We start from the raw sequence: 12,064 nt of genomic DNA, 5'->3' as shown, positions 1-12,064 counted from the left end.
AAGGTGTGTTCGTGCAGTCATCGGTTACCAACCTGAGCCCATCATCTCAGTCCACCTAAACATCTGATTTAATCCTGGGTAAACACCCCACTGGTTTTAAACTGATATACCCTTGTAACTTAGCTGTATCATTATCAGGGAAAGCGTGTTACACATATATGAAGGCTTTGTTAGCTCACAACTTAGGATGGGCCTGCACTGTGTACAATGGAAACCAATGGTTAGGAATCTGAAGGCTTGTCATCGGATAGGATAAGCTAATGGCAAGGGTCTTCACTCCAGGGAAAGAGTATTGATTTGTACAGAGCAAGTCCAAATTGGATTAGGACCATTCCGCTGCAGGGATGTCCTCTGCAGGCATCTCAATTGCAGATGGTAGATGGCGAGGGTAAAGTACAAATACATTATTCTGATGAATTGACTATGAGATTTAAATATTGATCATTGTTATACATCCTGCTAGAATATTACAGCTATTTTACTGTGTTTCTACTTTATGTATAATTATATATTTTGTTTTATTAATTGTTCAGGCATTGTTGTTGTGCACTTTTGTAGGTCAATGAATTTCAGGAGCTTTTAAACTCGGGAAAACTGTCATTGGAAAATCAGCAGGAGGTAAGCATCAAAAGAGCCAGCTCTCAACTTTCATAGAGCACCAGCTCTCTCGTGCATACATGCACATGAGTGCGCTTTAGCGTGTGTATTTATGAACAAATGTACAAATGAATATGATGGCAGCCCAGTGATTGAAAACGAATTTCTTTAGAACTGCTTTTTGTGTTTAGTTTGTTGGCCTTTCCCCACACCCTCGACTAGCACGGTTGGCTGCGTACGGTACGAAAGAAGTCCAGCATGCATACATACACACATGCATAAGTCCTCTGGGTTTATTCACCAGGCCTTTGAACAGCTGAGGAGGGACCAGGATGGCCTAGAGCGGCAGTACATGGCTCGGAAGGAGGAACACCGAGCCCTGCAATTACAGACCCATCGCTGTGGAACGGCCTCCGCCGGACACTTTGATCCACACCGGTAAGGACCGCATGACTGGTTTGAAATTCGCGCATGTGTGCGCTCGTTGTTTGATAGATGTTCTTTAATTGGTATTTTCAGTCACTGTACTCCATTGTACGGAAGGCAATCAAACAAAAAAAATATGCAAAATCATTCGTGACAGGCTGTTCTGTCAAATAAAAAAAAAGAGACGACAATTATTTATTTAAAATGGTAAAATGACACTACTGTATAATTTAGCTGCACACAGCTAAGGGAGTTTTCTCAACGATGTTAAAAACTGTAAGCGGTTAGATTATTTTCTAGTGATGGACAGTGTTTTAATGTCGGAGCATTACCCATAATTGCCCCGATTCAGTGTGGCCCTGTGAGAGTGGTCACTCATGTGTGGCAGTGTGTACATGCCGTTTGGTTGGAATGGGAGGCAGGGGAAGCTCTTTCGCCAAGCAAGGTATTGCAGTGCACAATTAGGAAACATTTTTTTTTTTTACCAAGTAAGGCCCACTGAGCTATATAGCTCTTTTCCAGAAGCGACCTGACCACAAATGGTAGTCCAATCAAGTGGCTTATCATGTGTAGATGTATAGCAGCCAAATACTCTAAACGCTGATTCTAAATGTGGTGGGAAAAACCGGAGGACCCAGATAAAAATCCACACGACCACAGAGAGGACAGGCAAACTCTAAATATACAGGTGTCAGGGTCGGGCTCAAACCCATAACCTGCCGTATATCAGGCGAGGTAGTTAACATCGGTGCCACCGTGGCGAGATGTTGTTGTTGTGTTACTGTTAAGTGAGCCCAGGAATTAGTTTGGGGAGGGGGGTGGGGGAAACAGCTGCAACATTGCAGATTGAGTTACATTGTAGCTCACCCTAAACCCAGGCGGTATGCACATAAACTCACCAAGAGTTCTGCAATGCCAGTCTTTACACTCTCCCAGTGATAGTCCCATCATTCATTGGTTACTTGCGTTTATTGCAAATGTATTGTCGAAGAATGCCCATTGTGTGTATTTGTTATCAAGTGTGCTAATCACGTAGAGGTCAATGAACACCTGCTGTTGAGGCTTCACTCTTTGGTTACGTGTGCTGGCATGTAACCCGTCGCTTTCTTATCGGGCAGCGAGGTGGAAGGTTCGATTTTTCAGCTGGGGATGAGCCTGGAGGAGATCAAGGAGCAGATGGACGAGAGTCGATGCAGGCCGTCGTCTCCCGACACAGCGCCGGCCTCCACGTCACTGTCGGCCACCGCTGTAAAGATGCAGCGTGTCACCAGCAGCCACTCTGAGGTAGCGCTGCGCCTCATGGCGGAATCATACCGTGAGATGATCGCGTGACACTTCGCTCCAACTCTTATTTTATCCAACCGCTTTTACTGTGTCGTGGATTTGCTGATAAATAATCTGCTTGATTAAAGTGTAGTTCTGCGTGATGTCATTTAAAACAGTATGGGTTGCATTTGAGACGTTTTCATGCGGGTTGATGTGAATGCAATGTTTACTGACGTAAAAAAACGTGTTGATGATATAAAAAACTTAAGCAATATTTCTGAGATGAATGTCACAGATGTAAGCCTACAATTCTTTGTCAATCATTTGCTGGATGGAGGACCTTTCCATGCCATGTGGGTCATAGTGTATTTTTTACCATACTTCAGCACGCTGGTTAGTGTGGCTTTTTAAAAACAGAGGAGTATAGACATAGGCGCATATATGTACAGGACAACAATGCTGCACTGCATAGCTGTGTGAGAAATCGTGTTTATTTTACCCGTTGAGTTGCCACCGGCACTGTGACCATTACAGAGTCCGTTGTCCGTGGTTATCCACCAACGCATCACCTTGGACCTCGTGGAAGGGAGTGAGACCGACAATGAGGTGGGGAGGGAGAGCATGGAGGAGAGAATGGGAGATCAAGAGCGCAGCAGAAGCGAGACACACACCGAGCCCGGGGAGAGTGATAAAGGAGGAGATACGATGGAGGAGGATAGGGGATCGGCCCACGGTGGAGACTCGTCAGGGCTGAGCTCACAGAGGTTCGCAAACGTTGACCCTTTTCTCACCTCGCCATATGATTACACCAAAGCCGCTGCGTTGACTACTTTGCAGTACATGTGTAATGAATGATTTCCTGATTAAATGTTTGAAACTGCAATTGTTGAGAAAATGTATGCAAGGTAGAGTATACTCTTAATTTTAGTCAAAAGTAAACAAGCAGTGTAGGATGTAAAGATTTGCTCAGCATTTCTTTGTGCCTGTGAAAGATTGAGTGCTCTGTATATAGAATGTGGTTACAAGGCCAACCTAGCAACGTGCAAACAAACGCTTATCATTAACCTCCACGCTCTGTGAGATTTATACAGGGTTTACGGCGCGTGGTAAGCAAGGGCTGTTTGTTGTGCATGTGCACGATGATGTCTCCCGTGGTGGGCAGTTACCACCGCGGCTCCCAAGCAACGGGCTGGGCAGGGCCGCGCCAACATCGCAGCGTTGCAGCACCAGCGGGAAGGCAGCGCCGTGAACGGGCGCAGCACCCCGACGTCTGGGCTCAAGGCAAAACGGACGACCGATCGCAGAGGTCCACGGCCAACGCGAAGGAAGATTCCAAAAGCAATACGTGTCGGAGTCGAGACATGGATGGACGGGAGGAGGATGAGTTGTTTGGAGGCCCGGGAAAGAGGGCGCCAACACCTCAACCGTACGTCGCGTCTTGTCAAGGTCACGTTGTTTGTGTGTTTTAAGTTGGTGATGTAGGATGTGACGCTACTCTGAGATGTAATGTAACTTTGCTTATTGTTTTGCGTCTGAAAAGGCACTCGCCTCTCCAGCCAAGTCAGCAGCCTCCTCTTCCTCCCAATGTGATGTTTAATTCTGTGGAGCCACCTTCTTTGTTTGCTGAGCACAGACACCAAAGAGACATGCAGTCTAAAGAGCATCCGGTGAGAATTTTTCCACCTTACTGTTTGATGATTTCCTGGAGAGATTGTCTTGATGTCATTGGATGGCTTACTCCACTATTTCCACTGACCGAGTGTGTGTGATTGTTCTCAGAATCAAAAGACTACAGAAGCTGGAGAAATATCCCGGCACGTAAGCCATATCAGTCTTGCCAGCAGTGGAATCTCTTTGCAAGGGAGCTTCGATAATTTCCAGCGACACAGACATTCCATCAAAGAGGTGCATTTTCCTTTTTTTTACTTAAGTCATCTCTGAAATATGTTTCCCGAGTAGTTTAAAATGTATATAATTGCATCATCAAATTGTGCTAGATGAAGAAACCCTAAGAGAAATTACTATTGAACAATTAGTGCTCTGTAAAATGTACAAGAAACAAATGTGCCAACAGCACCTTCATAATTGAATCTCACCTCTGCATGAGACTGGTTTAGATGTGCGCACACAAGCATTACTTCTCTTGGCGAGTCGAGGCTTGCCTTGGAGATTGAATCCCTGAGGTCACAGTGCACATACAGATGTGTGCAGTTGAATGCTAACCCTGCACCTACGCGTGATAGCCATGTGACAGCTGTTCTCCTCTGCTGCTTCCATAGTCTGAAATTATGGAGGCAGGAAATCCCTTCCCCTATGTAATTCATGTTGTTGACTGCCTGCTCCTGTTCAAGTCCAGGATAAATACCTTTTCATTGGCCTATAAATGTTTCTCTCCGAAATATATACGCTTACTTTCTGAATAGCGTTTCGATCACATTTAGATGCTATATAAATTTAAATTGTACTGTGTATAAATGAACATTGTATTGTATGTGCAGCTGTGGTTTGAGCCTGTTTGCTCAACACTTTTGCAGGAGCGCGTGATTTCTCCCGAGACAGACAGCGGTTTCGTTGGCTCAGAGAACGGGAGGATAACTGGCAGGGCCTCGAGTCTGGCTGAGAGTCTGCGTCTCACTGCAAGGTAACAGAGCTGCTGTTTCAGTTTCTGCCACCAGTGGGCAGGAGCTTCCTGCTCACTGGATGGTCGGTGAAACAAGCCGAGCAGTTGTGTTTGCTTATTGCAAAGGTTTGGTATGAACTTCTGTAGCATCCACCCTACTTAATCGTGCAGGCATATTAACCCAAAATGCGTACCATTTGCTTCACAATACACTTTAAAGATCCTGTGACATATTCCGAATTTGCCACATTAGAATAGTAATCACAAATGAATTAGGTAAAGCCACGAAGCAACATCTTCCTCCTATAAAACTAGTAAATACTATAATCTTCTGTGAAATAGTGTGCCTTCATGATAGCCTTGTGCTGTAAGAGAGCACAATGCCAATGATACTTTTACTGGTAGGAACGAAGTTGTAAACTGAGTGTACCAGCCTGCAATAGATTAATGTGTCCGTCCGTCCGTCCCCTTTCAATACTTTAACGAAGTGAAATCTCGTGCTGTTGGGGTGTAAAATAAAATTGCGCAAAATTCCAATGTTCCTACCAGCCCACCCTGCAGGGACCTGTTAATTTGTTGCCCTAAGATTATTTAAAGTCGAAGTGAATCGTGACTTCAGCCGTGACGATCGCACCGCAAGGGGGGACGAATTGTTACATTGCCCTCATCACTGCCGCAGAGAATCCTGCCCGTGCGCCTTCGGCAACAGCACGAGCGTCCGCTTTGTTAATTCCCCCCAGGAGCAGCAGCTCCCACCCGTCTCTGCCCGAGGAGTGTGAGAGCGACGCCCCAGCTGTTGCACCGGTGTCGGCGGAGCCTGCGCGGCAACGCGGGGTCTGGTCCGACGCAGAGGCCAGCGAGGCGGTGGGAGCGCACGGACTGCGCGTGGCGTGCAGACCCAGCGCGTCCTCAAGCCGGTGGAACGCGAGCGCAGCGAGCGACTGGGACTCGCGAGGCTGCCAGGGTGAGGACCCGCAGGCTACATACACCCACAAAGAAAACACACCAACAAAGAAAACGATCACAGAATATTGGAGCGCGTCCTGTTAGCGAGCACCTATTATTGTTGGCATGGCACATAAGGGGATAGAGTGGCCAGTACCGTGCCTGGCAAGCATGGTCTCCCCAGTGCTGATATTTGAGATAACGTTCTGGGTACTCATTTCAGGCTGAGACGACCAAGCCCAGGACTGATACAGATAATTGCCACTGATGTTAGTTGTGGCCGATAATCTAACTGAGGTTGCCAGGTTCATAGCACACTGCCACAAACACATGTCTGTGCTCACTACTCTGCGTAATGCACATGCCAGACGTGAACACTCATGCTTAAAATCTTGAAGTTAAACAGTGTTGAGTCTGAATAGGGTTTGGATGGGTAACAGCACCATGCACAAACAGCTTTGAGCACTATGTGGTGAGCAGTAGAGGGCAGTACAGCAACATCTGTTGTATATTGCTTCGATGCTTCCACGACTATGCTTAGTGCCTTAGCCAACCCGCACTGACCACCATGGTGAAATGTGGTCAAATAACCCTCACTACCCACACGGGCGTGGGGGGACCCCGATCCAGCATTAGACTGACAAAAAAAAATCTACGTGTAATGCACTTTAATATTGCAGCGTTTGTCGCAGAGGGACGTTTCTAAAATAACGCCTCACTTGACTGATTCTTTAGGTAGAGATAGATTGGACGATTTGGAGCGTGAAGACGTCTGCAGTCTGGATGGATTTCCCTGTCGTCCACTGAAGAAAGCAGAATTGGGCGGCCTTGACGGAGAACATCCCAGGGGGAACGCAGCGTGGAGGTGAGTAGGCCAAACACACTTGTCACGCCTGACTTATTTGCGAATTGAAAAAAACTCAATAACACTGCCTTCAAAGAACAAAGTATATATATATTTGGTTACATTTCGGGTGATGGCTCTTCTTCACAGCAGGGCCATTGCCTGGAGAAGGATCATTGCCTAAAGCGTCGCAGATTTTATATATACACATTTTATGCCGGTTTTATTGTCGAATTCGTGTTTTTGTTTCGTGTGCTTGTGCACCACTGCCAATGAAGCATCACCAAATCGCTTCTACACTGTAGCTACGCATCCATCTGTCTGTTGAAATATATTGACAGTCTGTGATCAATACCCAACTGTGTGCAGTGTTGTTATTGTTAGCACTGTCGAGTAATGTGCGATTCCATGATCACAAGTGTTTCTTTTAATTTCAATCTGGGATATAATACACCCCTGAAATGCTAAATAATGCAGAATTCAAGATTCTTTCAGGGAACTGAGTAAACAGTGTTGATTAAACAATGTCTTGGGCTTTCTGCCTCATGAATATTTATAGAGCAGATATTTAAAAAAATATGTAAGCTATAATGTGTCTCTTTGTCAGTTCTGTTGAGAGGACTGTGTTATTTGATTTTTTCAGCTCATGGGCATCGTATATGAGGTGTGATGACCCATGAAAATGATTATTACAGTCAGCACTTTGTTCCTATTCATCAGGATTATTTTAATTCCACGTGTACAATTTGATGACAAGTACATTTATTAGTGACATTAAAACCTCCCCAGGATTTGTCTCTGAATCTTTGTTGAGTCTGAAAAACAAGTAACGTACAGTACTTTGGTCTGGGTATAATTTACATGTCTTGCCTTGTCCTTTATTAAAATAACCTGAGTGCATGTGTGTTAATTTAAAATGTTTGCTTATGACACAAATCATCTTAAAAATACCCGTAGTTAGGTCGCTAAAATGGTGTTGGGACAATGACAAGAGGAGACATGTGAGGGGTTAATCTGACACCAGCGAAAACGAGCGCACGGCAGTTGACGGCGTGGCTGACGGGCCTTAATCCGGACCCAATTGTGCCCCGAGCAAGGCACTGCTCATTGGCTGCGGGTTTTATCCAGTGATCCAGTGGCTTCTGCCTTTGTGGAGCCTCGCACATGCTCAGTAGGGCACTCAGTCCAGCCGCGCCGTAGCACGCACACACACACACGCTCGCTCGCTCGCTCGCACGGCTGGCCGGCATCCCCGTCATGTGATTGCAGTCGAAGGTCGCCCTTTTTGTCCGGAGGCGAGAGACATAGCCCTATCCACGCGTTGCATGCGTGGAGCGACGCTGAGAGCGAGGCAGCTCGCGGCCGAGGCTAATATCCCCGTGTATGGAATGGCATCAATGGAGCAGGCACCAATTATCGCACGCTATTTTGAGAGTCTGAAGGCCTGCTCTGCTCTGAGTGATCACATGATGGTGACAGAGTAAGTGCTGTATACACCCACATGTGTGATAAGTGCAGCCTGCCTGATAATTTTTCTCCTTTTATTAGAAAAAAAAAATGTGAACAAGGGCTGCATCAATTTTGGTGTGGAATTAAAAATACCATGCCTATGGTTTTTTAAATATTTATTTAATTGTATTTTTAGGCAGTAATTTTTAGTGTCTCAGTATGAATAATATGTTAAATGTTTTGTGTTATTTAACAGTTTAACACAGCAGCCATTCGTGTTGTGCATTTGCATCAGCTGCTGTGTTGTTTGCTATCATTCCATGGTAGCCTCATGGGTCATATGAGAAGGGTGGCTGAATGAGTCTGGTAATTGGATAACCGACACTAATGCATTCTGCACGTTGATTCGTTTCGGAATGAGCTGCAGTGACCAAGAATGGCAGCCCATCATTCATTAATCAGTTTTTGGAAACAAAACCATCAACCTCTATAATGTATGTGTAGTTAACAAAGGATACTGCTTTAGTAAAATTCTTACAATTCTCAGTCACCGATAGCTAATGGGCATTCATGAATAAAAATATAATTTTGTGCTGAGCCCACCACATGAAATGCATGTGTTTGGAAATTATTTCTAAGGAGAATGGAATGTTTTTTGTGGGTGTTTGATTCTTTTTCATGTTATTTGGATATTAACTAAAACTACAACGAAATACTGCAAAATTATTCTACGCTCGCAAACCTGAAATATTAAATGTATTACATCAAGGGAAGAACACAGCTAAACCCTTTATGGGAAGGCACTCAATACCCATGTTGTTTTGCAGAAAAGGAAAAAAATTAAAGCACCACCAATGAAAATAGTTGTATTTTATTTTGAGGTCTCAGATTTATTCCTTAATTACTATTGTCACATTTTTCCTATAACTTTATTTTCCTGAAAACATATAGGCATTTTACTCCAACAAATCCTCACTTCTTGTAAAGAAAATAACTAATTCGCGGATTAGCAAGTCAAGACTGTCAAGCAGGAACTGTAATAAGTGTCGATGCCAGAGCCAGTAGCCGTGCTGACGCAGTGCACCACCAATGAAAATAGTTTTATTTTATTTTGAGGTCTCAGATTTATTCCTTAATTACTATTGTCACATTTTTCCTATAACTTTATTTTCCTGAAAACATATAGGCATTTTACTCCAACAAATCCTCACTTCTTGTAAAGAAAATAACTAATTCGCGGATTAGCAAGTCAAGACTGTCAAGCAGGAACTGTAATAAGTGTCGATGCCAGAGCCAGTAGCCGGGCTGACGCAGTGCGTTTTCCTTGCTGCGTGTGAAGCCGGGCGGTTAATGGGCTGCAGAGCGAGGATGGCGACCCACCGTCGCGGCCGTGCGAACGCCAGCACAGCGACGACCTCGCGGCAGCAGAGGGATCGGTGCTGCGGGGTCCCAGCGAGGAGGTGGAGGCAAGGGAGCCGGGCGTCACACCCCGAGCGAAACGAACCCCGTCTGAGGGGGCCTACCCCAACCTGAGTCGCCTCTCCGTAGGCCCGTAAGCCATCTCTTCTCTACGGCCGAGGCATCGGGCTGTCGCGTGATGACAGGGTGCTTGCAGCCACTCGTCCATCCAGTTCAAAAATTCAAAGCTCGCTGTGCCCACTTTTTACATTATGGCTGATTTATAACTTTAAACAATATTGGTTTAATAAACACTAATTGTTTGTTTATGTTTATATAACATCATAAAGGTATATTTTGATTTAAAGCTTTCGTGACTGCAGGGATTCATATTCTTGGTTCTTTCGGTAAAGTCACGTTTTATTGTTTTATTTATTTTTATTATTTTATTGTTTCCCTTCTACGTGACTTTACTGATAGAACCAAGAATATCATAAAGTTATGTTTTTTAGACCCAGACCATAACATTAACTGCTCACAATGTACATAACAGTTTATGGGCAGTAGGTTTTAAATAAATAACAATATGACCTCATTTATAAGACTATTATTGTCTTATAGTGCTTTTAACGCACCACAGATCAGTGCAATGTTCCCGCTGTGCCGGAGACGCTACTTTTGACATCGTGCAAGTCATCATGTTCTATATCACAATACTGTAGTACCCTTTAACACAGACACACGTTGATGTGCCTCTGTTTTGATCAGCAATTCGTACACCACGCGCACCACCACTGCACGTTAATTATTTAAGCTTGGTTCTCAGACAAAGGCAAGGTGATTTATATAAGCGCGCTCGTAATCGATTTTCCCGACGTTCCAGGAGGAGAAGAAGTAAGAATGTCGCATGGCCAGAGGTGAAAAGCGTCCCGCGATCAGAACCGTGGACTCCCCCCCGCTTGCGCTCTTCTCGAGCCACCCTCTCCCTGGCTGACCTGCGGCACCGTGAGTGCAGTGGCACAGATCCACTTCAGCCCAACAGTATATGAGAGGCCCAATTGGAAGTGGTGGCAGAAACCCCCCCCCCCCCCCCCCCACTGTTTTTTGGATTGATAAGAATATCCAGATGGGTGAAGAACAGCTACAGAAGCTGCCCTTCTGCTAACATGATGGCACCGATATTATGTGCATCTTATTAAAACAGCTACATCTTTCAGCATGTGTGGGTGGGAATATATATAACATATTAATCTAATTTTTTAATCTGATTTGATCATTTTCGATAACCAAGACTTTCTCTATATAGAATGACAATGTCAATCTAGATTTGAAGTTTTCATGATTGCAGGGATCCATACTCTTTGGTTCTTTCGGTAAAGTCACGTAGGTATCACTACGTTTTGGGCGCAACACAAGCATCCGTCACCAGGTGTGACAACCACAGCAAGAAACAATTGCTGACGTGGGCAAAAGGGCTGTTGTAACAAGAGGCTATATAGGTAAGAGAGGGGGGGAGGAGCCAGGGAGGAGAGATAGAGAGGGGGGTGTGGGGTAGGGGGATTAGGAAAAGGGCGAGCACGGCAAAATGCTGGGGGGGGGGGGGAAGTGAGCGGGGCTGGGGGTAGGAGGCTAAAGAAAACTGGAGATGCAGATATGAAGGCAAACTATAAAGCAGTTAAGGTTTTACCTGGTTAATAACAGCCTTCCAATGATTGCTCAATTTGTATCCATCTTCTCGGTTGAAGTCATGTCTGTGTTTATATATATGGATGGCTTCATGAACAAACCTTTGATAGTAGCCAGAAGGTTTGCAGAGCACCTTGGTCTTGGAAAAAACAATATCATGAGAGCCCACAGCATTATAGCAATGGTCAGCTACGGCAGAGGTATTAGTCCTGCCGTGTTTCAGATCTGCCTTGTGCTCGCGAAAACGGTCCGACACATTCCGTTTCGTTTCCCCAATGTAACAATCACCAAAGGAGCAACTTAGTTTGTAGACTCCCGGATATTGCATGTCAGGAATGACATCCTTCACAGATGGGATTAGATCACGGATTTTGTGCACTGTACTGAATCGGACCTGGATCTTGTGCTTGTTTAAGATTTTGGCAATCTTTTTGGTAACGCCTGCTATGTATGGTAATGTGATGGTTTTGATCAGTGTCTCAGGGGGTTGTTTCTCCATGGTTGGAGAAACAGCTTTGCGGATAATGCGGTCCGAATATCCATTCATCTTAAGGGCTTGGTGTACGTGTTCCAGTTCACTGATTCGGTGGTATTGGTCAGAAATGCAGTGGGCACTATGGTGTGTTTTGATGAGGGAATTCTTCTGTGCCAGATGGTGGTGGGAATCAGGTTTCAGATAGGAATCTGTGTGGGTGGCTTTCCTGTAGACAGTGTCCCAAAGAGCCATCAGGTCTCTTCTCAAACTAAACATCTAGGAATGGTAGCTTACCATCCTTCTCCACTTCCATGGTGAATTTGATGGATGGGTGTATGGAATTAATGTGGTTGAGAAT

The 12,064-nt window shown here is 45.0% G+C and overlaps 1 protein-coding gene across 4 annotated transcripts in view; it reads left to right on the top strand.

The window, feature by feature from the left end:
* LOC116944920 (uncharacterized) overlaps positions 1 to 12,064 on the top strand; it is a 28,836-nt gene that overhangs the window by 10,099 nt on the left and 6,673 nt on the right. For all 4 annotated transcript variants that reach the window (XM_076068763.1, XM_032958833.2, XM_076068762.1 and 1 more), the window contains exons 7-18: positions 559 to 618; positions 902 to 1,035; positions 2,142 to 2,307; positions 2,824 to 3,053; positions 3,452 to 3,715; positions 3,830 to 3,956; positions 4,069 to 4,194; positions 4,824 to 4,930; positions 5,650 to 5,873; positions 6,590 to 6,719; positions 9,487 to 9,699; positions 10,429 to 10,550. In XM_076068763.1, coding sequence (XP_075924878.1) covers positions 559 to 618; positions 902 to 1,035; positions 2,142 to 2,307; positions 2,824 to 3,053; positions 3,452 to 3,715; positions 3,830 to 3,956; positions 4,069 to 4,194; positions 4,824 to 4,930; positions 5,650 to 5,873; positions 6,590 to 6,719; positions 9,487 to 9,699; positions 10,429 to 10,550 — 1,903 coding nt within the window. The remainder of the gene's footprint in view (positions 1 to 558; positions 619 to 901; positions 1,036 to 2,141; positions 2,308 to 2,823; positions 3,054 to 3,451; positions 3,716 to 3,829; positions 3,957 to 4,068; positions 4,195 to 4,823; positions 4,931 to 5,649; positions 5,874 to 6,589; positions 6,720 to 9,486; positions 9,700 to 10,428; positions 10,551 to 12,064) is intronic.

This window comes from Petromyzon marinus, chromosome 22, assembly GCF_048934315.1.
Source record: "Petromyzon marinus isolate PM22_M1 ecotype Great Lakes invasive population chromosome 22, UKy_Petmar_22M1.pri1.0, whole genome shotgun sequence".
NCBI lineage: Eukaryota > Metazoa > Chordata > Hyperoartia > Petromyzontiformes > Petromyzontidae > Petromyzon > Petromyzon marinus.
Note: the sequence above shows the minus strand (reverse complement) of the source record. Positions and strands in the feature narration are given on the sequence as shown.